This window comes from Xyrauchen texanus, chromosome 35 (assembly GCF_025860055.1).
Source record: "Xyrauchen texanus isolate HMW12.3.18 chromosome 35, RBS_HiC_50CHRs, whole genome shotgun sequence".
Lineage (NCBI taxonomy): Eukaryota > Metazoa > Chordata > Actinopteri > Cypriniformes > Catostomidae > Xyrauchen > Xyrauchen texanus.
In genome coordinates this window covers 34120257-34143646 of record NC_068310.1, presented here as the reverse complement: position 1 = coordinate 34143646, position 23390 = coordinate 34120257, and the positions used below count along the sequence as shown (strand labels likewise).

Sequence of the window (23390 nt, the reverse complement as noted above, 5' to 3'; positions counted from 1 at the left end):
AATCACCTTTTTGCCAATGTATATTTAATCTCTTTTCACTCTTACTCTACAAACAAATAGAGAAAAACGAAAAGTTTAATTAGTCACAACTTATTCCTTGATGCTTACAAGCAAAGTGTGACAACTGTTTCACAAATCGCATGCCCGAAAGCAAAGCTCATTAGCCGAAGCAGCGCTTGAATGAGCTCCATCCCCGTCAGAATTACAACTCATAGTCTCCTGCAGAAATTCTCAACTGTCAACCCGAGATGTGGGGGCATGTCACACAAATATATCGACACTCAGGGAGATATACAAATAAGTGATAAACATTCACTTTATTAAGTAATGCTGATAAATGAGTTTTTTCCACATTACATGATATTAAAGCTTGTTTAACAAACACCTGCAGAAACAGGTGTATAAAACATTATACTCCCTTTTGATAATCGTACACCTGAAGCACAAATGCTAGCTGCAGCATTGTTTATCAGTTGGGTTGCTAGGAGACATCTCTAATGAGAGTCAAACACCTGCTAAGCTAACGGGAGTGTTGCAGTTCCGAATATCTGGGAATGGAATGAATTTATGGTCGGAAATATCAAGTGGGAATATCCCACATCCAACTTGAATGGAACGCAGCATAACCGTGTACCCTGACAAAATGAAATTTATTGCAAGCACCATTTAAATCGCAAATATTATTAAGATAGATTTTTTTTCAGGTATTATAGACCTCCTTGGTAGGTTTTTCATATGAAAAATTATGATTTTTGATGTTCATTTCACAAAACAGTCATGCTGAAATTAAGATTAGGCTTGCTTGAGCATTCAGTGTCGTTTCAAGTTCTAGCTTTCCTGCGTGGACGTGTTTTTAAAATGTCAATTGGTATTACTAGTTGACTGCCTTGTAATGTATGAGGCATAGCGTCTTATTCATTGTGAAACTGTGTTTTCTTAATGGAATGAATCACACTGAAGGCCTGGACTTAAAATGCAGGGCCCGCGGCTGAATGAACCACACAGTATCGTTTTGCTAAAATGTCGTCACAGTCACAAAGGCTGAAATGAACGTTTATTTATATTTGATTTAAATAAAAATTATTTTTAATAAAACTGAAAAAGATTTAAATAAAACAAAATCTATAAAAATGTCTAACAATAATGAGAATCACCACTGTGAATAATTGGGATTAAAACATAAATCACATTACAGTAATGAACAATTGCTACTGTATTGTTCTGTACATTCAATCTTTGAAACACAAACATAATGCAATTAAAATTCTCCTTGATTTGTTCCTTTTCAATTCTGTCCCTGTGGGCACATTATCAGTTTGATAGGCTTTATTGATTCAGCAAGGAAGGGAGTTTCCTGCACCTGTGACTCAGAGAAGTATATGAAGTATGGCAAAATATCTACACATTATCAACAAACACTGTGATCTCACTGTAATCATTTTCACCTGCACCAAACTGTAAATACTGGCTTCAAAACTGGTTTCCCATCCATAGGCACAACATTTCCCCAGCACTCACAAGGTGATCAGTCATCGACATCATTTGACTTTAGTTACCCAACTCTAAAAGTTTCAGCAACACCCACTTTATCACAGGAAACAGTAGTGTGACTTTCATGCACTTGCTGAGGAGACTGTGCTTTTAATCAGCCTTTTCATCTATGCAATACTGGAAAAACCTAGTAATAATCCTAAAATTTCATTGCAGTCATACAATTTATTTTTATTTAATTTTTTATCTTTGAGCAATTCACATTGGCTTTGGACATCACATTTGAGCAGAACTGCTGAGAAAAAAAAAAAAAACCTGGTCATGAGATGGTCGACCAGCTACCATGTTCCAAAAACCAGCCTGACCACCTTTAGCTGGTATGATAAGCTGGCAGCTGGTCTCCCAGCTTGGACCTGCTCATGACCAGCTTGGACAGCTAAAGATCAGCTTAGACCAGCTAATGGCCAGCTTGGACCTGCTTAAACTAGCTTGAACCAGCATAAACCAGCTTGGACCAACTCATGACCAGCTTGGACCAGCTACCATGTTCCAAAACACAACTACCAGCTTAAGATGGATTTTCCAGCACATAAGTACAATTGCTGTTAGTATGTTACTTTAGTAGTCATGTGTTTGACTTAACATCTTTGTGATAGTATGACCACATAAAACAGCACATTACCTTATTAAAGCAGTCCAGAATCGTTTAAAACCAGCTGTACACGAACACCAACACTCTCTGTTCTCCGTCGTTTTGTGTATCAGTTGTCACTGCAGCGATTTTCGACTCACCTGTGGAACTTGCACGAGCATTTCCGAATCATGGATGGATGGCTCATGAATATTAATAATATTACGTGACGTTGCTGAGAGGCAAACAAAAATATGGTTGGCGCTCGTTCGCTGTTTTGGCGAGCTAACGAATACTTGTAAGGCGAAGGCGTGTCTCATGAATATTAATTACAGTCCGTGACTGGACGCTCCAGCTGCAACATAACTTAATAAATACGTATGAACTGTTTTTAATTGCCGCATACAAGTAGTCCTACAATACAAAGAGAAATGTTCATTCAAATGTACAGTGACAAAAAGCAAACAATAAATAGGTGCCAGAATACAACAACAACAACAAAAATAAGAATAAGTATAAAAGAAAAACAAAGGACGTAACTAGGCAACTCTTCCGGTAAATAAACCAAAACGCTTACATGATTCAACATTACTTCAAGACACTGTCTTTTAACTATAACGAAACAGTATGTGTTTTTGTCAGGTTATTTCGACATTTAAAGTGTGGTTTCTAGCACCTACTTTTGGGGCCGAAATCCAAGTTTTATCCAGTTTGTTCTTGTAGTTGTTTTAAACACCAAATTAAAATCTGATCCGTCCCCAAAATCTCAAAGTAACATAATATAAGATACAAAGGGGATATCAAAAGTATTTTAGATTGATAGAACAATGTGGGGTTTGTTTCCATTAAGCTTTTATTTTTTAGACGTGACGTCCTTCATGAAATAATCAAGATTACTCAGATAATGATTGATTTTGTAACCTTGGAGTTTTGTGACTAAACCGAATGTAATAGTGGAGCTTACTACAACTTAACAGCAGGTGGCGATAGAGGACCACAGAAGTAACGTTTCCATACTTTTAGAGTAGGTGAAGCAATTGGAAAATTTCTGATCATGTATTGGGTCAATAGGCAAACATAAAGGTCAATTACACACAATCTCCTACTTTGTTTAAAGAGCCATAACATGTCCAATGAGAATCAAACATAATGAAGTCTGATCACTGGGGATTGTTGAACCTCTCACACTCTCTGGGGCAGGTAGCTAGCTGATTGCTCCCAGCTGAGCCTGCTCTATAATCAGGAGGGGAAACTCAGAGTGTGAGAACCTTTCCTTCTGATAGTTGTGCTGTCATCATTATTATTAATTTAATGACTGTTGATGGTGACTCCAACATTTAAGCCACACTTATAGTTTCCTTTTATTTACTAGTGTTAGTGATTTTCCATTGTGTAAACCTGCGGCACAGCTTAAACGTTGTTCATATCATGAGGCGTTTCTGTTTGTGCTACACAGTTTTCTCCTGTTTTTGGCCAGTCAGGGAGTTGGTGTACATTTGTATTGTTTTTCCTTTGAACCGTTTAGTTATGTTTTTTACTCCCGCTAGGCAGACCTCTCTTCTGTATGTTATTTTGGCCTTTTCCACCTCCTGAAGTGGATGTTTCCTATTTTAAGCTATTTAATACTTCTGTTTTCTGAGCCAACTTTCTGAGTCTGTGGGTGCTGGGGCAGGGGACGGGTACAGACCATTGCTCTTAAAACCTCATTCCTGTTACTCCTTTAAAACCCCTACATATAGTGTGCTAAGGACGTAACATTTACATTACATTTTACATTTGGCAGATGCTTTTATCCAAAGCGACTTACAGGGACAATCCCCCCAGAGCAACCTGGAATTAAGTGCCTTGCTCAAGGACACGATGGTGGTGGCTGTGGGGATCGAACCAGTGACCTTCTGATTACCAGTTATGTGGTTTAGACCACTCCTCGTAACACACACAATTAATTAATTAATTAATTAATGGGGGTAGTATTGTACTGTTTACTTTGGTGAACAGTGGACCCAAAAATATTTTGGACACTTAAGCCGCTCTTAGAAAAATGTAAGAATATCATTGCATATACAGTGAGGAAAATAAGTATTTGAACACCCTGCTATTTTGCAAGTTCTCCCACTTAGAAATCATGGAGGGGTCTGAAATTGTCATCGTAGGTGCATGTCCACTGTGAGAGACATAATCTAAAAAAGAAAATCCAGAAATCACAATGTATGATTTTTTAAATATTTATTGGTATGATACAGCTGCAAATAAGTATTTGAACACCTGTCTATCAGCTAGAATTCTGACCCTCAAAGACCTGTTAGTCTGCCTTTAAAATGTCCACCTCCACTCCATTTATTATCCTAAATTAGATGCACCTGTTTGAGGTCGATAGCTGCATAAAGACACCTGTCCACCCCATACAATCAGTAAGAATCCAACTACTAACATGGCCAAGACCAAAGAGCTGTCCAAAGACACTAGAGACAAAATTGTACACCTCCACAAGGCTGGAAAGGGCTACGGGGAAATTGCCAAGCAGCTTGGTGAAAAAAGGTCCACTGTTGGAGCAATCATTAGAAAATAGAAGCAGCTAAACATGACTGTCAATCTCCCTCGGACTGGGGCTCCATGCAAGATCTCACCTCGTGGGGTCTCAATGATCCTAAGAAAGGTGAGAAATCAGCCCAGAACTACACGGGAGGAGCTGGTCAATGACCTGAAAAGAGCTGGGACCACCGTTTCCAAGGTTACTGTTGGTAATACACTAAGACGTCATGGTTTGAAATCATGCATGGCTCGGAAGGTTCCCCTGCTTAAACCAGCACATGTCAAGGCCCGTCTTAAGTTTGCCAATGACCATTTGGATGATCCAGAGGAGTCATGGGAGAAAGTCATGTGGTCAGATGAGACCAAAATAGAACTTTTTGGTCATAATTCCACTAACCGTGTTTGGAGGAAGAAGAATGATGAGTACCATCCCAAGAACACCATCCCTACTGTGAAGCATGGGGGTGGTAGCATCATGCTTTGGGGGTGTTTTTCTGCACATGGGACAGGGTGACTGCACTGTATTAAGGAGAGGATGACCGGGGCCATGTATTGTGAGATTTTGGGGAACAACCTCCTTCCCTCAGTTAGAGCATTGAAGATGGGTCAAGGCTGGGTCTTCCAACATGACAATGACCCGAAGCACACAGCCAGGATAACCAAGGAGTGGCTCTGTAAGAAGCATATCAAGGTTCTGGCGTGGCCTAGCCAGTCTCCAGACCTAAACCCAATAGAGAATCTTTGGAGGGAGCTCAAACTCCGTGTTTCTCAGCGACAGCCCAGAAACCTGACTGATCTAGAGAAGATCTGTGTGGAGGAGTGGGCCAAAATCCCTCCTGCAGTGTGTGCAAACCTGGTGAAAAACTACAGGAAACGTTTGACCTCTGTAATTGCAAACAAAGGCTACTGTACCAAATATTAACATTGATTTTCTCAGGTGTTCAAATACTTATTTGCAGCTGTATCATACAAATAAATAGTTAAAAAATCATACATTGTGATTGCTGGATTTTTTTTTTTAGATTATGTCTCTCACAGTGGACATGCACCTACGATGACAATTTCAGACCCCTCCATGATTTCTAAGTGGGAGAACTTGCAAAATAGCAGGGTGTTCAAATACTTATTTTCCTCACTGTATATTTGTCAAGGAAATTAAATCAGCGCATGCTTAAATCCAAGCTCCAGAAACAGTTTATTGTACTTGGGGAAAAAAGATAACACCTTTACATATGTTTTTAAAGTACAAAGCTCATTTCAGTGTTATTTCTTATTTTGAAACGGGTCATGGAATTGCAGAACACTGTACAGTGGGACGGGAACAAGAACTTGGAATTCAACTCGGAACAGCAGTGGTTAAAATATAGATCTCCGAGTAAACAGATTCAGAGTTTGTATACTCAAATGAGAAGGGGTTGCACTGATATTGTGGTTACTTGTAGATCTGACGATGAAAGAATGATTATTTTGTTTGAATTATTACTACATGTGATGATTTGCTTTATTTCTTTGTTTCTCCTAGTTCTAGTGCATGTAATGTGTCACGTCAACCCGGTTTTATTTCTCTCATATTATGATCAGAGTGATGCATACAGAGCAGTTCAACTTTGCAGTAACTACTACACCTGTCAAAATCAACAGCAGGTTTATAACATTTAAAAGAGTTAGATAAAACATAGATAAAAACAAAAGATATGTTCACTGTCAAACATAAAGAAAGAATTATTATTTATGTTAAAGCTAGAACTGCGAAGAACAATATACAGCAAAATAAAGATCTATGCATGTCCATTTCTGCCAAATGGCAAAAAAACAACTTTTCCATTGGAAAGTCATTATGAGTTTATGAGATTAAAAAATGTAACTATGAGATAGTTAGGGATAGGTCTGAGATTCAAAGTCATAAAAATTAGACAAGAAGTCCAAATTATGGCAGAAATGTGGCAGAAATGGGCATCCACATTGACCGAATTAGATCACATGACGGCTTCTCATGATTGGTCGCCTCTATGCAGTGTTTAAAAAAAAGCAACTGCGTTTAAAGTATAACATCAGTTGCATTTCTTATAAAAACCATTGAACACGTTTCAAGATGAATAATGATCGTCAACACATAATGTTGATCTTGAGGGGAGAATCAATCTGCTGATCATAAACTGAGACTATAGGAATAAATATTTACAGTAACCATTAAAAAGTATTTACAATAATATTGACAGGCGTCAACGGAGATCATATCTACCAGCTGTTCCAAACCCATTATGATCCGTACAATCATCATCATATCATTAAATGTGGGGAAATTAAAACTCAAATGCATTTGATTCCACATTGTCTTCAGCAGTGATTGTATTACTTCTGGGCTTGTTTCACGGTCAAAAGTGACCGAGTTATATCGTCACCAAGCATTCGGTATAACCTGACACAGTCATGCCTGTGCAACCATCATTTAACACATGATTGAAACGTGAAACACCACACAGATAAGGTTGATGGCTTTCTGTGGGACATTAGTGTATTTATATAAAGATCTGATTATAAAGTAGTAGCAATAGACTTGAGATAGTTACCCAGCTTCCAATTATAGTTATAACGATGGCGATTTTGCATATAAAATATAGGCAACTTCCACTTTGAGTGCCTGATTTTGTCTCCAAAAGCCAAAACATAAATAAAAAAATTAAAATAAAAAAATTTAAATTCAAGTATTTAACTTAAGGAGTCAGTTCAAGCATATCTTGAACCCTTTTTTTGAGTGATAATTTAAGCGATAGTTCATCCAAAAATAAATTCTGCCATTATTTACTCACCCTCATGTTGCTCATTTTGAATTTTGGTGTCAGTGAAGTGTGTCCCAGTCACCTATCGTGATGCGCCAAATTTGAATATGCAGAAACGTGAATGAGATTTGATGGCACTGGAGGAAATGGATGATTATCAATGAATAATGACTTAAATTTCGGTTTGATCATCACATAACGCAATTGTATGGCTTTAGATCGTTTGAAACATAGCATGTAAATTACATAGTTGACTACTTTAATGGTACTTGTACTTTTTTGTCCTTATTTGAAGCTTTATTATGTGTTCAACAAAAGAAAGATAATCATAAAAGGTATGAATAAATGACAGAATTTTCATTTTTGGGTGAGCTATCTCTTTCAATTCTAGTTATAAAGCCTCCTCAACATCTTTGATACAAAAAGTACATTAATAAAAATACATTTTATACATAATAAAATGGTACAAAATTCTTTTTTCTTCTCATTTGCATTGGCACACAAAGTAGGATTATACAGTCACCTCTGCTTGAAACCAAATAAACTATATATCAGTAGTTGTTTCGAGTATAATTCTATAGCAAATGAAAGCAGCACTCTTTACAATTATATAATTGATTACATATCCATATCGAAAGGAAGAATGGTTCATTTCGAATATTTCAGTCTGAATGGTTTTTTTTCCCACCCAATCTGCAAGAGCCAAGATGTCACGTGAACAGTGATCAGCCAATCACATTCTTTATTCCAGTTGATCCAGGTTCATACAAGAATGAAACATAGTGGGACAGCAAAAATGTAATTTGTACCAGTTAAAGGCATAAATATCATAAATACAGACCCTGGATATCTATTGGAAGACATTAATCGGAACATCCGTGATTAAATGAATCAGAAAAGGGTGGTGAACAAAGCCGTTTAGTTGTAAAACCACAATTGTCTCCCGTTGCCCTACACAGTCGCCGTTGCCCTCTATTGGACACCTGATGTTGTCTACAACGTTTCGTCCATTTGATGTGTCTCTTCAGACTTTACGGTATACTTTTGACTGCTTTGCACTCAGTGAACAAGGTCAAAGACTTTATGGAGAACCACAGAGCAAAAGGAGCTTGAAGTATTGGGGGTATGAAGGGGAATGGGATGAAAGAAGTGATGGATTGAGGGGGGAGGAGAAGAAAGAATGAGTGACAGATCTAGACCATTTGCTCAAAGGGTTAAGGAGGAGCGAGGTGGCGGTACATTGAGGTCAAGGAAAAACAGCAAAAGATCAATCGTCCTGGTTACAGAGCCTCGGAAATTTAGGCTAGCACTGATTATCCGCAAAAAGAGAGTTGCATGACTGGAGACGCAATTTGCTTTTCTTGTGAGAGTTGCGTGACCGTTTGTTAGCAATGAAAGCGCCGTCCACATGGAAAAAGCATGCAACGATAATTACAGGGAGCGATGCAAGTGAGATCATTGGAAAACCAGTAAGTTGCTTTAAACCGAGGCAGCTGTACTGAACGGAGGCTGCTATGTGCAGTCACAGCTGGGTGCCTCCGTGGATCAATATTGTTTTCGGTTACAAACTGCCGTGCTGTCCCTTCGAGACATAAACCATGTGAAGTTATTTCCAAGCCTCCAAGTGTCTCTGGTTTCACACTGGGCTGTTTCTTCAAGGTTCCTTTAGAGGTTCTCCCCTGGTTGGTATTGTGGTTCAGTCGAGGTGAAGTAGTCTTCCAGGAAGCCCTGGAGGTACTCGAAGGTCGGTCTCTCTTCAGGCTCCTTACGCCAGCAGGTGAGCATGAGCTCGTGCAGGGAGTCCGGGCACTCGGCGGGACAGGGCATCCGGTAACCACGCTCCACCTGGTCTAATACCTCTCTGTTAACCATGCCTGAGAAGATGAGAGAAGTTTAAAAGGGTAGACCCCAGGTTGCAGAAAGTGGCATTAAACAAAGCACTAAGAGTCATGGCCAATGACAATCAAGAAAGAGTGACAACCTAACCTTTCAACCATAGAAAGAGTGGCACTGCGATAGGTTCTATTTTTGCTCCCAAATATGCCAAAGCAATCTTTGTGGCATTTTGTGTTTAAAGGGATAGTTCACCCAAAAATAAAAATTCTCAAATCATTTATACACCCTCATGCCATCCCAGAAGTGTATTCTTTTCTTTCATCTGCTGAGCCAAGAGAAGGGTTTTAAAAGTACTTCTCAGCTCTGTAGGTCCATACAATGCAAGTGAATGGGTGCCAATATTTTGCAGCTTCATAAAGCACATAACGGCAGCATAAAAGTAATCCATATGACTCCAGTAGTTAAATCAATGTGTTAACACTTGATATAATAGGTCTGGGTGAGAAACAGATCAGATCAAGTCATTTTTTATCATATATTCTGCTCCATGCCTAATAGGGGGCGATATGCTGTGAATAATGTGAATTACAAAAATTAAAAGGAGAATGTGAAAGTGGATCAGGGAGGAGAATTTATAGTAAAAAGACTTAAATATTGCTTCAGAAGATATGGATTTATCTTTTATGCTTTTATGCTGCCTTTATGTGGATTTTGGAGCTTAACATTTTTGGCACCCATTCACTTGCATTGTATGGACCTACAAAGCTGAGATATTCTTCTAAAAATCTTCAATTTAGTTCAGCAGATGAAAGAAAGTCTTCCACATCTGGGATGACATGAGGATGAGTAAATTAAGTTAGAATTCACATTTTTGAGTGAACTATCCCTTGTTCCAAAATCTTCAAGTGATATAGTAATATTGATGATGTTTTCTGTATTTTATTTTTTGTTTTTTTGAGCGATTTGAATAGTGTATGAATTTGTAAAGCTTTTGATTAGTTTTGATAATAGTTTGGAGGCCATTTTTTTATTTTATTTTTTAGAAGCTCAACGCGGTTACCCACCGAAGTGGATTAAGGATGCGTATGAAGATCCATTTAAAACAAATGCACTGAATTAATGCAAGCCAGTAAGAAAAAAGATAATACATTCCCTTTACGTTAACTACTACTCACACTCCCGGTTTCAAATGATATAAAAAATGTTTTTAGGCAACACTCACATTTGTTGTCATCTGATCCTGACACATTTCAGCACCCACCACTAATTGAATTTAAAAGATCTTTTGGTGTATGCACAGCTTGGAAAATGTGAGCATCTTACCAGACCGTGCTAATCCCTATTCCTAATGGCAATTCTAGATGTGGTAATTACGCCCAGTGTAACAATACCTATTAAACAAACAATTTCTGCCATCCCTGCACTGGGAAACAGTTCTCAATATCCACTTGACATGGTATTTAGTGTCACCTCTTATACAACTTTTTTTGACCCATTGAACTTTGTCATTCTCTAAATGAAAATCTGGCATTGGTTTTATGCTGAAAATTGTTTACAAACATTATGTAAATTAATTTCCTTTAGTCGCATCGTACTTTATTGGTTTAACATTGAAAACTGTATGTGAATAATTAGAAAATGTGTTCAGTTTAACCACATCTTCAGTGGTTTTATGTAAAAAAAATGGTTTACAAACAATTTCTATTTTTGTTTTTGTCACATCATATGTCCTTGGTTTTATGTGAAAAATCGTTTATGTTTCATTCCTACTTTTGCGTTTAGTCACATTGAACATCGTCATTCACTTAATGAAAATCTGGCATTGGTTTTTATGCGAACAAGTGTTTGCGAATAAATTTTAATTTAATTTAATTTAGTCGCATCTTACTTAGTTGGTTTTTATGCGAACAATTGTTTGCAAATAAATTTTAATTTAATTTAATTTAGTCGCATCTTAGTTGGTTTTTATGCGAACAAGTGTTTGCGAATACATTTTAATTTAATTTAATTTAGTCGCATCTTACTTAGTTGGTTTTTATGCGAACAAGTGTTTGCGAATAAATTTTAATTTAATTTAGTCGCATCTTAGTTGGTTTTTATGCGAACAATTGTTTGCAAATAAATTTTACTTTAATTTAGTCGCATCTTAGTTGGTTTTTATGCGAACAAGTGTTTGCGAATACATTTTAATTTAATTTAATTTAGTCGCATCTTACTTAGTTGGTTTTTATGCGAACAATTGTTTGCGAATAAATTGTCATTTAGTTTCGTTGCATTGTACTTCATTGTTTTAATGTGGAAAATTGTTAACAAATACTTTTTAATTTAGTTTTTTTTAGTCATATTAATAGGCCTTGGATTTATGTGGAGAATTGTTGACAATTTATAATTTCGCGTTGTTTAGTCGTATCAAACTTCGTCATTCTCGAAATAAAAAAACATTTACGAATAATTAAAAAATTTGCTTAATTTAGTTGCATGGTTTGTTTTGCATAAATGCAAAATTCGTCATTATTTATGTGGAAAATTGATTGCATATAATGTATTCTTTCCTGTTAAGTTTAGCATTTTAGCATTTCAAAGATTAAAAGCTAAAACCGGTTACTCTCTTTGGTTTCTGAGTATTCCTAATAAATGACTAGAACTAGAGACATGGAAAGCAGTATTACCTGGATAAGGCACCCTGCCTTTCGTCGTCAGCTCAGTAAGTAAGACCCCAAATGACCACACATCAGATTTGATGGTAAAGCGGCCGTACAGTGCCGCCTCTGGCGCAGTCCACTTAATGGGAAATTTTGCTCCTGTTGTAATAAAGATGAATAGAGATATGTCAAATGATTAAACTGTTTTAATTAAGGCCAAGGTGTATAAAAGGCAACAGCATTAAGTCTTGAAAGTTAACATTTTAGCCTCAGAAAATAAAAGACGTAAAAAACAAAATGCATATACTGATCAAATGTACAGCTTGGATGCACAACAAGTCACTTTATCTGCCAAATGCATAAATGTAAATGTAAATCAGTCCTTTTTATGTTCCTCACCCTGCCTGGCCGTGTATTCATTGTCCTCTATGAGTCGGGCGAGGCCAAAGTCAGCCACTTTACACACCAGGTTATCACCCACCAGGATGTTGGCAGCCCTGAGGTCTCTGTGCACATAGTTCATTCTCTCCACGTACGCCATTCCAGAGGCAATCTGAGGACAACACATACATTCCAATCCTGCTGGCCTCAGCGCTGCACTCTCAAGCAACCTCAGCATATATCTAGATTTGTTCAGAAAATGTGAGTGGCGCTTGCCCATGCTAAACTCACTGCCAATGTGCTAAGGTGTTCAGAGTGTTTTTAGAGTGTTGCTATGTGGTTGGTTGCTAGGGAGTTCTGGATGGTTGCTAGGCACATTAGCTGCTTACTAGCCCAAGTCAAAAGAGCCCTGCCCCAATGATACTCTAGTTCGACTCGGTTCCCTCCATCAATGTAAATATACAAGCTTTTCTGCCCATTTTATCGTTTAAAAGTGTTTTATTAAAAATCCTTAAATGGATAGAAATGCTGATGCTTGAAAATACAATGTAAATGTATAACAATTCCTAACTGTAAAATATAACCAGTTCATTTTATGGCAGTGTACAAAAAAGGAAAATAAATAGCACCTGAGAGGCCATATCCACAAGCTGAGGCAACCGCAGCATTTTCCCCATGTCACCCTTCAGGAAATCTAACAGACTTCCTGTGAACACAGAAATCACACGATGGCATCATCAGTCACACCTTTTTTTTGCAGACCACACAAATATATATAGATTTTACACTGTTTTAACACTCCTCTCTGCCAGTTCTTGTTTATCAGACATCTTTAGTCAAATGTGTGAATCTAAAAAAAACTAAACCATTTCTGGGTTACATTTTACCCCAAAACCAAAGGAGATAAAGTAGAAATTATACGTTGCATCAAGAAAATGAGGTCTCTTTTGGACATACAATGATGTCACAATAAAAAACTGGTCGTGACAACCGCCGCCCGCGAGCAGGTAGGGGCTCCCAGCCGAATGCCTGGAGTGGGAGAACCACTGCCAGGGGAGGGGGAGACCCCTTCTATTATCCCGAGAACGTGGCGGGGCGTTCCGTCCACCAGGGGCCGGAAGAGGTGCCACACTTTTTTTTTGTTTCCTTCCCCTTTTCCTCTCCCTCATCCAGGTAGACGGGCATGACCTGCCGGCAGACGGGGCGAAAGGCATGCCCCTCCCCAGGGAAAGGGGAGTGTATGTATTGTGACATCATTATAATGACAATTAAGCACATTCCCACAATGTGGGCGTACTTTTTAGTTTAAATGTAATTCCCATTCTACTCAATGGTGAATGTCAGTTCTGCAATCCAGTTATTTTAACTGTTTTAAGTACTGAAATACAATAATTTTTTAATTATTTAAATCAGCATTAATTAAACTTAACAAAACTACTGTCATGGCATATATATATATATATATATGTATGTATATAGTGTATACAGTATTTATATATATATTTCTAGGGAGGGAGTTGCTAGGGAGGGAGAGTAATATGGGGTAACTTCCACGTGGCCGCTATAATGTGGTTCGCTCTCGGTGGGGAGCGTGCAGGGCTGGACTGGCAATCTGGCATACCGGGTATTTTCCTGGTGGGCCGACGCACTTTGGGGCCGATCCGGGGCAGACTGGCCAGCGGGAGAACCGAGCGGGCCGGTGGATCAACCGTGAAAAGCAAAAAGGAGCCGCTGCGATGCCCAATGAAAACCAGTCCAGACCTGGGCGCATGGTGAGTGGTGCGTGGATGGAGCGGTGGATGGCGGGAAGCCTCCACATGAGCAATGTCTCCGCAGTAACGCGCTCAACAAGCCACGTGATAAGATGCGCGGATTGACGGTCTCAGGTTTGTCCTCCACCACCTGAATTGAGGCGAGTCACCGCAAGGACTTAGAGCACACTGGGAATTGGACATTCCAAATTGAGGAGAAAAATGGAAAAAAGAAAAAAAGAAAAAAAAGAATAGCATTTCATTAACGAGAGGGGAAATGTGCTAAATTGTGAAAATAATGCAATTAATACATCATAAATATGTAAAATATTTGCTGGTTAAAATATGACCTGGGCAATGTTTTGGACCGTTTTCATAGGATTTAAAGGGGTCGTGAAATGCTTTTTGTTTTTATATAATTTAATTATCTTCCCTGAGGTCTACTGATAATGTAAGTAAAATTTGTAGCACTAAAACAGTCATAGTTTAGTAATAAATGATAATTTCCCACCCTGTTTCTGGCCCTCTGTCCGAAACGCTCAGTTTCTGCCTCAGCATCTCCTTTAAACTTCAATGTAAACGCCCACTGTTCTGATTGGCTATCATCATTCTGCCCCTCGAAGGCACAAGCTCCACAACTTTACATAGCTACATTTTTACAAATAAGAGTTTACAAATAACACACATCCAACAAATTGCATCTGAATTCATTATACTGTTTACTCAAGCACATCAGCACCATAACTGTCAAACAGTCATGACATACTACATATTCATGAATGAAACAGTTTACTCACATTTTTGTGGTAAAGTTCAAGTGTCTTTAACCGCACCATCCTTCAATAACAGTTCCTTTGCAAAGCTTGAATCGTATTGACTGACAAAGTCCATAGCACGATGAATAGACACAGGGCTTGAGTTGAAGGGGTTTGCGAGGGGATGGCACCCCCCTTGTTGCAAGAAATACCAAAAACCATCTCCTTGGTAAAACCACCATCCCCTTGAGATTAATTGTGCAATGTATTACTTAGAACTAATCATGCAATTCGAGTAAAATATTTACTTCTATTAGTTTGATAAATAATAGACTTTAAATAACGGCGGTTAGCTGATCAGAACTAGATCGACACATTTGGGGTTGCCAGATTTCAAGAGGTGAAATCCCCCAATCAGATCTTTACACTTTCACAGTTTGGAAATATTCTGCCAGTGTGATGCTTTAGTTGTGCAATCTGGCAACCATGAGCGCGCAAGCTCTCTATTCAACGCAAAAAGGCACAGGCCGTTTTTAAGAAAACACCGGCAAACAGGTCTCTGAAATTCTTGAAAAAAGAAATGTTGGCATGAACAGTGCAGAAGAATTTCCGTTCAGGAGAGCGACTTTGGCACTACTGACCTTGTCCCATGTACTCAGTAACGATGTAAATTGGCTCCTCTGAGACGACAGCGTAAAGCTGCACAAGCTTCTCATGACGGAGTTTCTTCATAACTTGTGCCTCCTGTAGAAATGCCTCAGGAGACATGGTGCCAGTCTTCAAAGTCTTGATAGCCACGCGTGTCGTACCGTTCCACGTACCTGATGTGTAAAAATAATAATAAAAAAATGCTATTTCAGATAAAAGGAATGCTTCAAGCTGTGTTACCAAAAATGTTTGTGCATATATATCATGAATATGCCACGTTTGAACATAATGCATGAAGTTTCTTGAGTAGGAGAAGTTGAAAAAGAAGTCTTACCCATCCAGACCTCTCCAAAACAGCCCTGGCCCAGTTTGACGTCCAGTCTCAGAGAGTCACGTGGAATCTCCCAGGCATCCCGAGCAAGACCCTGAGTCTGAGGTTTCAGGACTGGACACACGTCAGTTAGACAGTGACACAGACCGTCTGCATGTTCTGTGACAGAAACACAGACAGTGAGAGAGAGACAGTGCATTAATATTGGTTGACACAGTTAATGGCTTTTACAGGCTTTTTAAATCGTTTTTTATAAAAGGAAAAATTCCAGCTTTAAAATCTGACTGGATGAGCCACATGCTAAGCAAAAGAACAATAGCCATTTCAGCTAAGTGTAAACATACAGTATATGTAATTAATTCTATATTAAAGCGCCAAGTTGATTGGCAGCTGTAAACATCCAAGAGTTAGGGTAACAAACTGTTACAGCATCATATAAGCATAATAAAAAATACCTGTAGCATGGAAAAATGTTAGAACTAATCACAAAAGCATGTGGTGGAAAAATGTTTGTTGTGATTAATATAAATATTTTTAAATAATTCTAATAATAAAACAATAGGCATGATTATTAATAATAATAATAATAATAACAACAACGTTGATGTTATATTAAAAAGTAATAATAATAATAATAATAATAGTTATGTGAGGGCATCCGTTATAGTGATTTTAGCACAGCCTCTAAACGTGGTTTATTTCTTTACAATAAAACTGCTAATTCCAACTCTAAATTCTGATTGGATGAGCTGCTCAAAAAAGTTAGAAAATGCTTATAAACACAAACATGTGACTGCACAATAAATACACAACATATTTGCCAAGTTGCTTGGCAACCGTAACACCATGAACCACATTTTTTTAAATTATTTTTTATTTATAAATTACAATTTTGTGTCTTATGATATTGCTGCTGCTACTGTAACTAAATAATTAAATCAGCCTATTATCATCTAAAAAATATAGCCAGAATAAGATGTTTTGTGTCCACTCAAGACTTACAGAAACATGTTCATGCATTCATCACCAGTAGAGTGGACTACTGCAATGGACTTCTCACCGGGCTTCCCAAAAAGACATTAAGACACCTGCAGTTCATTCAGAAAGCTGCTGCCAGAATACTCACCAGAACAAAAAATCTGAGCATATTACTCCAGTCCTCAGGTCTAAACACTGGCTTCCAGTTACATTGAGAATTGATTTGAAGGTACTATTACTCATTTATAAAGCACTCAATGGCTTAGGACCTAAATACATTGCAGACATGATAATGTTAATTAGGATCAAGTCAGTTGAAAATAAAGAGGGTTCAGTCAAAACAAGGTAAGCAGCGTTTAGCTATTATGCCACTCGCAGCTGGAATCAGCCTCCTGAAGAGGTCAGGTGCGCTCCAACAGTAACCACATTCAGATCCAGACTGAAAAAAACATCTGTTCAGCTGTGCATTTCTTCAATGAGCACTGTGCTGCACTTACTGATCGCACGGCATCGTTTTATTTCTGTATGATTTCTTGTTCTTTACAGGTTTTAAAATCCATTTTTTATATATCTTGTATTTTCAATGCACTTTGAAATGTCATTGTGTATGAAATGTGCTATAAAGATAAACTTGCGTTGCCTTTCCTAAGGGGCTTTTAGGCACTCTGCTTTGTGTCATGCTTAAGTGTACCCCTTTCCTATGGTAAAGTCGCCTTACCGGCTTATTGACTTATTATCATACGAAGAAGAGACAGTTACTTAATTAAAATACTTCATCATGCAATGGCTTTAAATTCCATATATGGAACAATTTCCTATTTTCAACAACCCAAGTTTCCAGAGGTTGAATCACTTCTCATTTTCACACATTCAGACAAGAGCAGATTCTGTGTGAGAAATGGACTTACGTCGATAGTGGTTCACCAGCTGCTGTAACGTACTGAACTGTGTGCGTGATGTAATGTAAAATCCCCCGCTGTCCAGCTTCCTGATCTTGTAATGTTTGACATTTAGGCCTTTGACGTTGTCATAGTCCAGGACGGAAAGACAGTAAGCACCTAAAGAGACAGAAAGGACTGATTTGAGGGAGTCAATGGGTCTGGTCGACATGGAAAAATAAAATCTGAATAAAACATTTTTCATTTTTTTTTGTTTCCCCCCAAGGTCCACTTATAAGGTAACTCAAGGTTTCTTGCAACAAAAACAGTAAAAATGCAGTTTTTCACGACCATGTCACCACCATTTTCTTCCTTCTCTCTGATCCTTAGAATTAAACAGGCAGTTTATGCTCATGTAGGCAAAAAGGAAGACTTCTAAATAGCCATCTTATCTTGTACTGAACCCGGAACATTCCTTGAAGTTTCAATAAATGGTCCAGATCGACTGGAAAGGAAGCTTTGCTTTGTGATCATTAGATAATTTCTACACAGTAGGCTAAATCAAACTCTTATGTTAAAAGAACTAGGACAATCCTGTATTTCATATATTGTATTGAGAGAAAAGATATTCATTCTGCGAGGTAGCAGTCAGCAGAGGGCGCTCCTCAAGGCTCATTCATTCATTCTCTCTCTCTCTCTCTCTACAACTTGCTTCCTCATTCCCACTGAGGTCTCTCTCAGTGCGGTCTCTTTGGGGTTTGATTCATCCTTCAGTCTCTCTTGTACTCGTTTTCTCTCTCCCTGGGCAATCTCGGTCCCTCCACATGCCCCGTAGCTCCGCCCTCCTCTTCGCTGACTGTATGAACTGTGAGAAATGGCTCAAGATTATAGGCACTGCTTCGGGATGACCTACTTCTTTTTTCGCTCTCTTCACATCCCTGTAAGCAGTATTCTGACCCGTGTTTCCACTCAACCAGAGGACATACACACAACCTAACCTTTTTCACTCTAAGGCTCTGTTCCAAAACATAGTGAGCTGCCAATGTAGGCAGTATTTTAAAGGGATAGTTCACCCAAAAATCATTCAATATTTTTATTGTTTAGTATTTTGTTTCCAAACCCTACTTCATAACATAAAGGTTGTTTGCAATAGGCTGCATGATTCTGCTACCTTCCAAGATACTTTTTTCAGAATCAAGACCCGGCCCTCTGCCCAGCCACATTCCTCCCTTGTTCTTTCAGGCCGGGGAGCCCCCGGCATGACATACACCCCCCCCCACCCCTTTCCTGGGGAGGGGCGTGCCTTTCGCCCCGTCTGCCGGCAGGTCATCCCCATCTACCTGGATGAGGGAGAGGAAAAGGGGAAGGAAACAAAAAAAAAGTGTGGCACCTCGCTGGTTCTCCGATACGCCATAGCTTGGTCCTTGGCCACTCCTCCACCCTCTAATGGACGACAGCCGCACCTCCCTGGGCGGATCGGAGGCACTCTTCCGGCCTCTGGTGGACGGAACGCCCCGCCACATTCTCGGGAAATAGAAGGGGTCTTCTATTCTTCTACCGCCCCTGGCAGTGGTTCTCCCACTCCAGGCATTCGGCTGGGAGCCCCTCCCTGCTCGCGGTCGGCGGTTGTCACAACCAGTATTTTAGCGGCTGGTAAAGGTCTCCCTTCGCCCTTGGCATCAGCCCTGACCACTTCAGGCGGTCAGCTAGGAGCCCCTTCTCCCTTCACCGTCGGCAGCCGTTCGTCCACTCTCAGGCGGCCAGGCTCCTCCGTCCCCCGGCAGATGGCCGCGGCTGCTCCGTTGGGGTGGATGGTAGTGGCAAGGACTCAACTACGGCGCATCCCTCCTCCTTTCCGGGTTTCAGCACCAGTGTAAAGGGATTAATGGAAAGGAGGCGGCCAGAACCGGCTTGACAAAATAAATAATAGTTTAATTATAAACTTAACCAAAAAGATAAACACACACAGACAGGTGTCCGTAAATCTTTCTCTCTGTCGCACTGCCTTCTTCGGTCAGCCTTCATCACTCTCAAGGGCTAATTAGCCTGATTAGACATTGTGCCACAAATGCTGTCGATTGAGGTTAACTTGTAATGAACCCAGAATATTCCTTAAAATATTGACAATTTTACCAATATTTCTGTGTGCTATGTATTTTTATGCCTTTAAGAGTATTGCCAGAGACTGCTTAGCCAGAGACAGACCATATGTTTGAAATTGAATGGGAGTGTCTAGAAAAACTGGGCTGCACGTGGTCAGTCAGCACGTACTCTGCTAACTCAGTGTCTTATTTAAAGAATCCAGTAATAACAACTCATTGTTTATTTTCAGCTTTTGCAAATATCGCGTTTTGTTAGACTTTAAAAGTACGCGCTAGTCATTTTACTTTGACGGTTCTGTTACAAACGGTTATAAAAATGCCGCTTTTGTAAATGTTTCAGGGCAAGACATGCATGCACAGTAGCGTTCTAATTCCATTGTTATTATTTACGTCCTTGAAATAGTCTATAGGCAGTAGACAGCAAGGCAGCTTACTAGGTTTTGGAACAGACCCTTACTCTTTACATATCATCTAAAATATCGGTTTAAACTTCATTTATGTAGAATCAGCTCAACAGGCTATACCGATCTAAACAAGGAGCAGAGATCATTACAATGTTTGGAGAGAGAGGGAAGAGGGATGACAGCGAGGGAATGGTTGAGGAATATGAGCATGATGGTGTCTGACAAACATGGAGAGCAAAGGGGAAGTCAACCAAATGTTTACATTGTTGTAACCTGTACTCCCAAACACTGTTTTGGCACAAACTTCCTCAGTCTAGATACTATACATAAGACGTTTCCATCCATCCATCCAATCATCCATCCATCCATCCATCCATCCATCCAATCATCCATTCGTCCATCTATCCATCCATCCAATCATTCATCCATCCATAGGTGTTTGGAGCTATTACATATTATCACATTCATTCACCTTTGGTGGTCTCACTCTCTCTGACCAGGAAAGTTCCTCTCCTGTTTTCCAAACTCAAGAGGAGTCGCTCAGAGTCCCTTCTTGTAATCTTTCCAAAGTACCACCTGGACAGAGACAGAGAAAGAGATTTAAAAGAAGAAAATCACATGTACTGTACCAGCGTGTCCGAGACCACGCAATTGGCCAATCATAAAACCACACCACCGTTGCTACTATATCCTCATCTGACTTATGCTGTATGAGATGCTGAAAATGTTTTTAGGTTTCATAATTCAAACAAGATGTTGAGACAAAGCATTGACAAAGTTTAAACTAGTGTAAAAATATTAAAAGTTCTGCAGACTTTAGAATTTTATGACAGTTGTCCCATTTGAACATTCTATCAATGATCGCGTTTACAAGCACGTTCTTACACAGATTATACTAAATAAGCCGACACCTTGTGTGGTCATGTAAACTTGTGTTTTATCCAAAGTGTGTAAGTGTGTGTGTTGTGCATGCCTGTTTAGCAGAGAATAACCCAATGCTTTCATTGGGTTGATTGGGTTGATTCAATTGATTTGAAATGTAAACATGTAAAACAGTGTGGAGGCGGGGTCGTGGCCGAGCGCCGTGCTGTGGAGAGTGAAGCGGGGGAGACGAGTGGTGAATGATCTCCACCTGTGCTCAACACCGGTTTTGTGTTTCAGGGACGAGTGACGGGGGCTTTTAAGGAGAGGAGACAGTGGCAGAAGAGGGAAAGATCTCAGCTGACAAGCTGCTCGTGTGTTGCCTGTTGCCGTTCCCTTGTTTCTAAGACTTTGATTTGAGTGTGAGCTTTTTTTGGTTGTCGCTGTAAGAGAACGTGTTTTTGTTTCAAACAAAAGCCTTTCCTGAGTTGGATTCACCGTCTCCCGCATCCTCATTCCCTGAACCCAAGGATCTTGTTACAAACAGGTTATTTGAATAATCATTTTTCAAAAATGACTGCAAATACCATAAATGCACTCAATGTAAGTCAATGAGATTTTTCGAGATTTGATCGTCCACTGGATGAAACTCATTAGTCCGATCAGTCACTAAAGACATAGCACACTAAGGCAGAACAGTCTGAAGGTCTGTGCCAAGTTTGATGTATGTAGCTTGAAATCTTTAGGAGATTCAATTCTTAATTTTGGTCTTGGTTTAAGGATTTTGGAAAAACCCTAAACAATGTCTGTAGAATAGCAGTATGTTGACTTTGTCAACCCAAAATAACAAGCTGCATTTAAGGATGGTGTTTGGATTTCATGACTGACCCTTTGACATAGTCTCTGCAAGAACAGAAAGAGTGTGGTTTGTTCTTTGCCGCTCGTGGAAAGAGCTCCCTCTGAATCTTACCTTTTCTCCAGAGTCAATCTGAGATGACTGGCAAGGCAAGGGTGGAAAAATTAGTCATTACAGGTTTTCAAAGGAGTGCCTGTGTATATTTGTTAACTGCGGCAATAGACTGAGCAACAGTATGTGTGTGTGTGTATGTGTCTCAGGAAAAACTAAGGGTTAACTGTATGATTAAAAAACAAGACTGAAAACAGTAGATGAGGAGTGGCCTGGGGCTAACAGTAGTATACCAGTAACGTTTATTAACACTTGTTCAGGAAATTAAAAGATCTTCAGGGCATGAGGAAGGCCTTTTCTGTCTAACTAATGAGATGGAGAGACTATTTCAGAATGTGAAAGAGAAAAAAAAAAAAGAAAGACCATGTAGGATGAACCATGAACAGGTACTCAGATCAGAAGGAGGGAGAGAGAGGGAGGGAGGAATGTGAACCGTTCTTTTGGTCACGTCACACATGCTAGGTTTAATCAAGCGATCTGATTGGACGGGAGTCTGAGAGGAGAGTTCTGAGATTCCAAAGAGGGAAAGAGTGCAAAACCAGAGGAGATATGGAAAGGAGAACAGCAACGATAAGAAAAGACGAGGAGGATTTACTCTTCAGCCTGGATGGAGTCAGACGGTGCCACGTAATTGCTGGGGATGTAGCCACTCTCTCCTGTCGTCAGCGAGCGCGCCAGCCACCAGTCACCCTCCCTAAGAGAGAACACATACATAATCAGTAAAAACACACACAAACACACACGCGCACGCACGCACGCACGCACGCACGCACGCACGCGCACGCACGCTCACGCCACGCACGCATGCACGCACACACACACACACACACTTTAATACTGTCTGCTGGATGCACCTGCAGTACGCCCTCACAAGACTCACATCAAACTGATTTGATGACACATTCAAGATAATTTTATCACCCGCCCAAAACATACACCCTCAGATTACATCTGTGCTATTATTGCTGGATTAGCTGAAATGAGACACCAAAATTCGGACAAAGCATTTTAAAGACATTAAATGCTTTAGACAAAACTATGCGTAAACATGCTTTTAAAGGGTTAGTTCATCCATAAATAAAAATGATGTCATTTGTTCACCCTCACACCATAACGTCTTCTGTTAAATACAGCAATAGATGTTTTGAAGAATGTTCGCATAACATATAATGAAAGCATTTACTGTAGTGACCACGGACTGCCAAGCTCCAAAAAGTACCATAAAAGCATCATAAAAGTAGTCCAAATGACTTGCATGCTATATTACAAGTTTTCTGAAGCTGCAAGACATTTCTGTGAGGAGCAGACCGAAATTCATTGTTATTTCCTTGAGCCCTGGTATGCTTCCGAAGCATAAAATAACATAAAATAAAACTAAATTAATTTCATAGTAGCATAAACATTTCCTTTTATGCTCCATGG

At 39.4% G+C, this 23390-nt stretch overlaps 2 protein-coding genes across 4 annotated transcripts in view; both read right to left on the bottom strand.

Annotated features, from left to right (window-relative positions):
• Positions 1-2372, bottom strand: part of LOC127629184 (F-actin-monooxygenase mical1-like) — a 38069-nt gene extending 35697 nt beyond the window's left edge. For both annotated transcript variants that reach the window (XM_052106287.1, XM_052106288.1), the window contains exon 1: positions 2174-2372. The gene's annotated coding sequence lies outside the window, so the exon portion shown is untranslated. The remainder of the gene's footprint in view (positions 1-2173) is intronic.
• Positions 2373-5842: 3470 nt separating this feature from the next.
• The window catches only part of src (v-src avian sarcoma (Schmidt-Ruppin A-2) viral oncogene homolog), a 63515-nt gene continuing 45967 nt past the window's right edge, over positions 5843-23390 (bottom strand). For both annotated transcript variants that reach the window (XM_052106407.1, XM_052106408.1), the window contains 9 exons: positions 22564-22662; positions 20613-20716; positions 17665-17814; positions 15782-15937; positions 15441-15620; positions 12923-12999; positions 12312-12465; positions 11940-12071; positions 5843-9308 (listed from right to left, as the gene is read on the bottom strand). In XM_052106407.1, coding sequence (XP_051962367.1) covers positions 9100-9308; positions 11940-12071; positions 12312-12465; positions 12923-12999; positions 15441-15620; positions 15782-15937; positions 17665-17814; positions 20613-20716; positions 22564-22662 — 1261 coding nt within the window. In that variant the 3' untranslated portion in view covers positions 5843-9099. The remainder of the gene's footprint in view (positions 9309-11939; positions 12072-12311; positions 12466-12922; positions 13000-15440; positions 15621-15781; positions 15938-17664; positions 17815-20612; positions 20717-22563; positions 22663-23390) is intronic.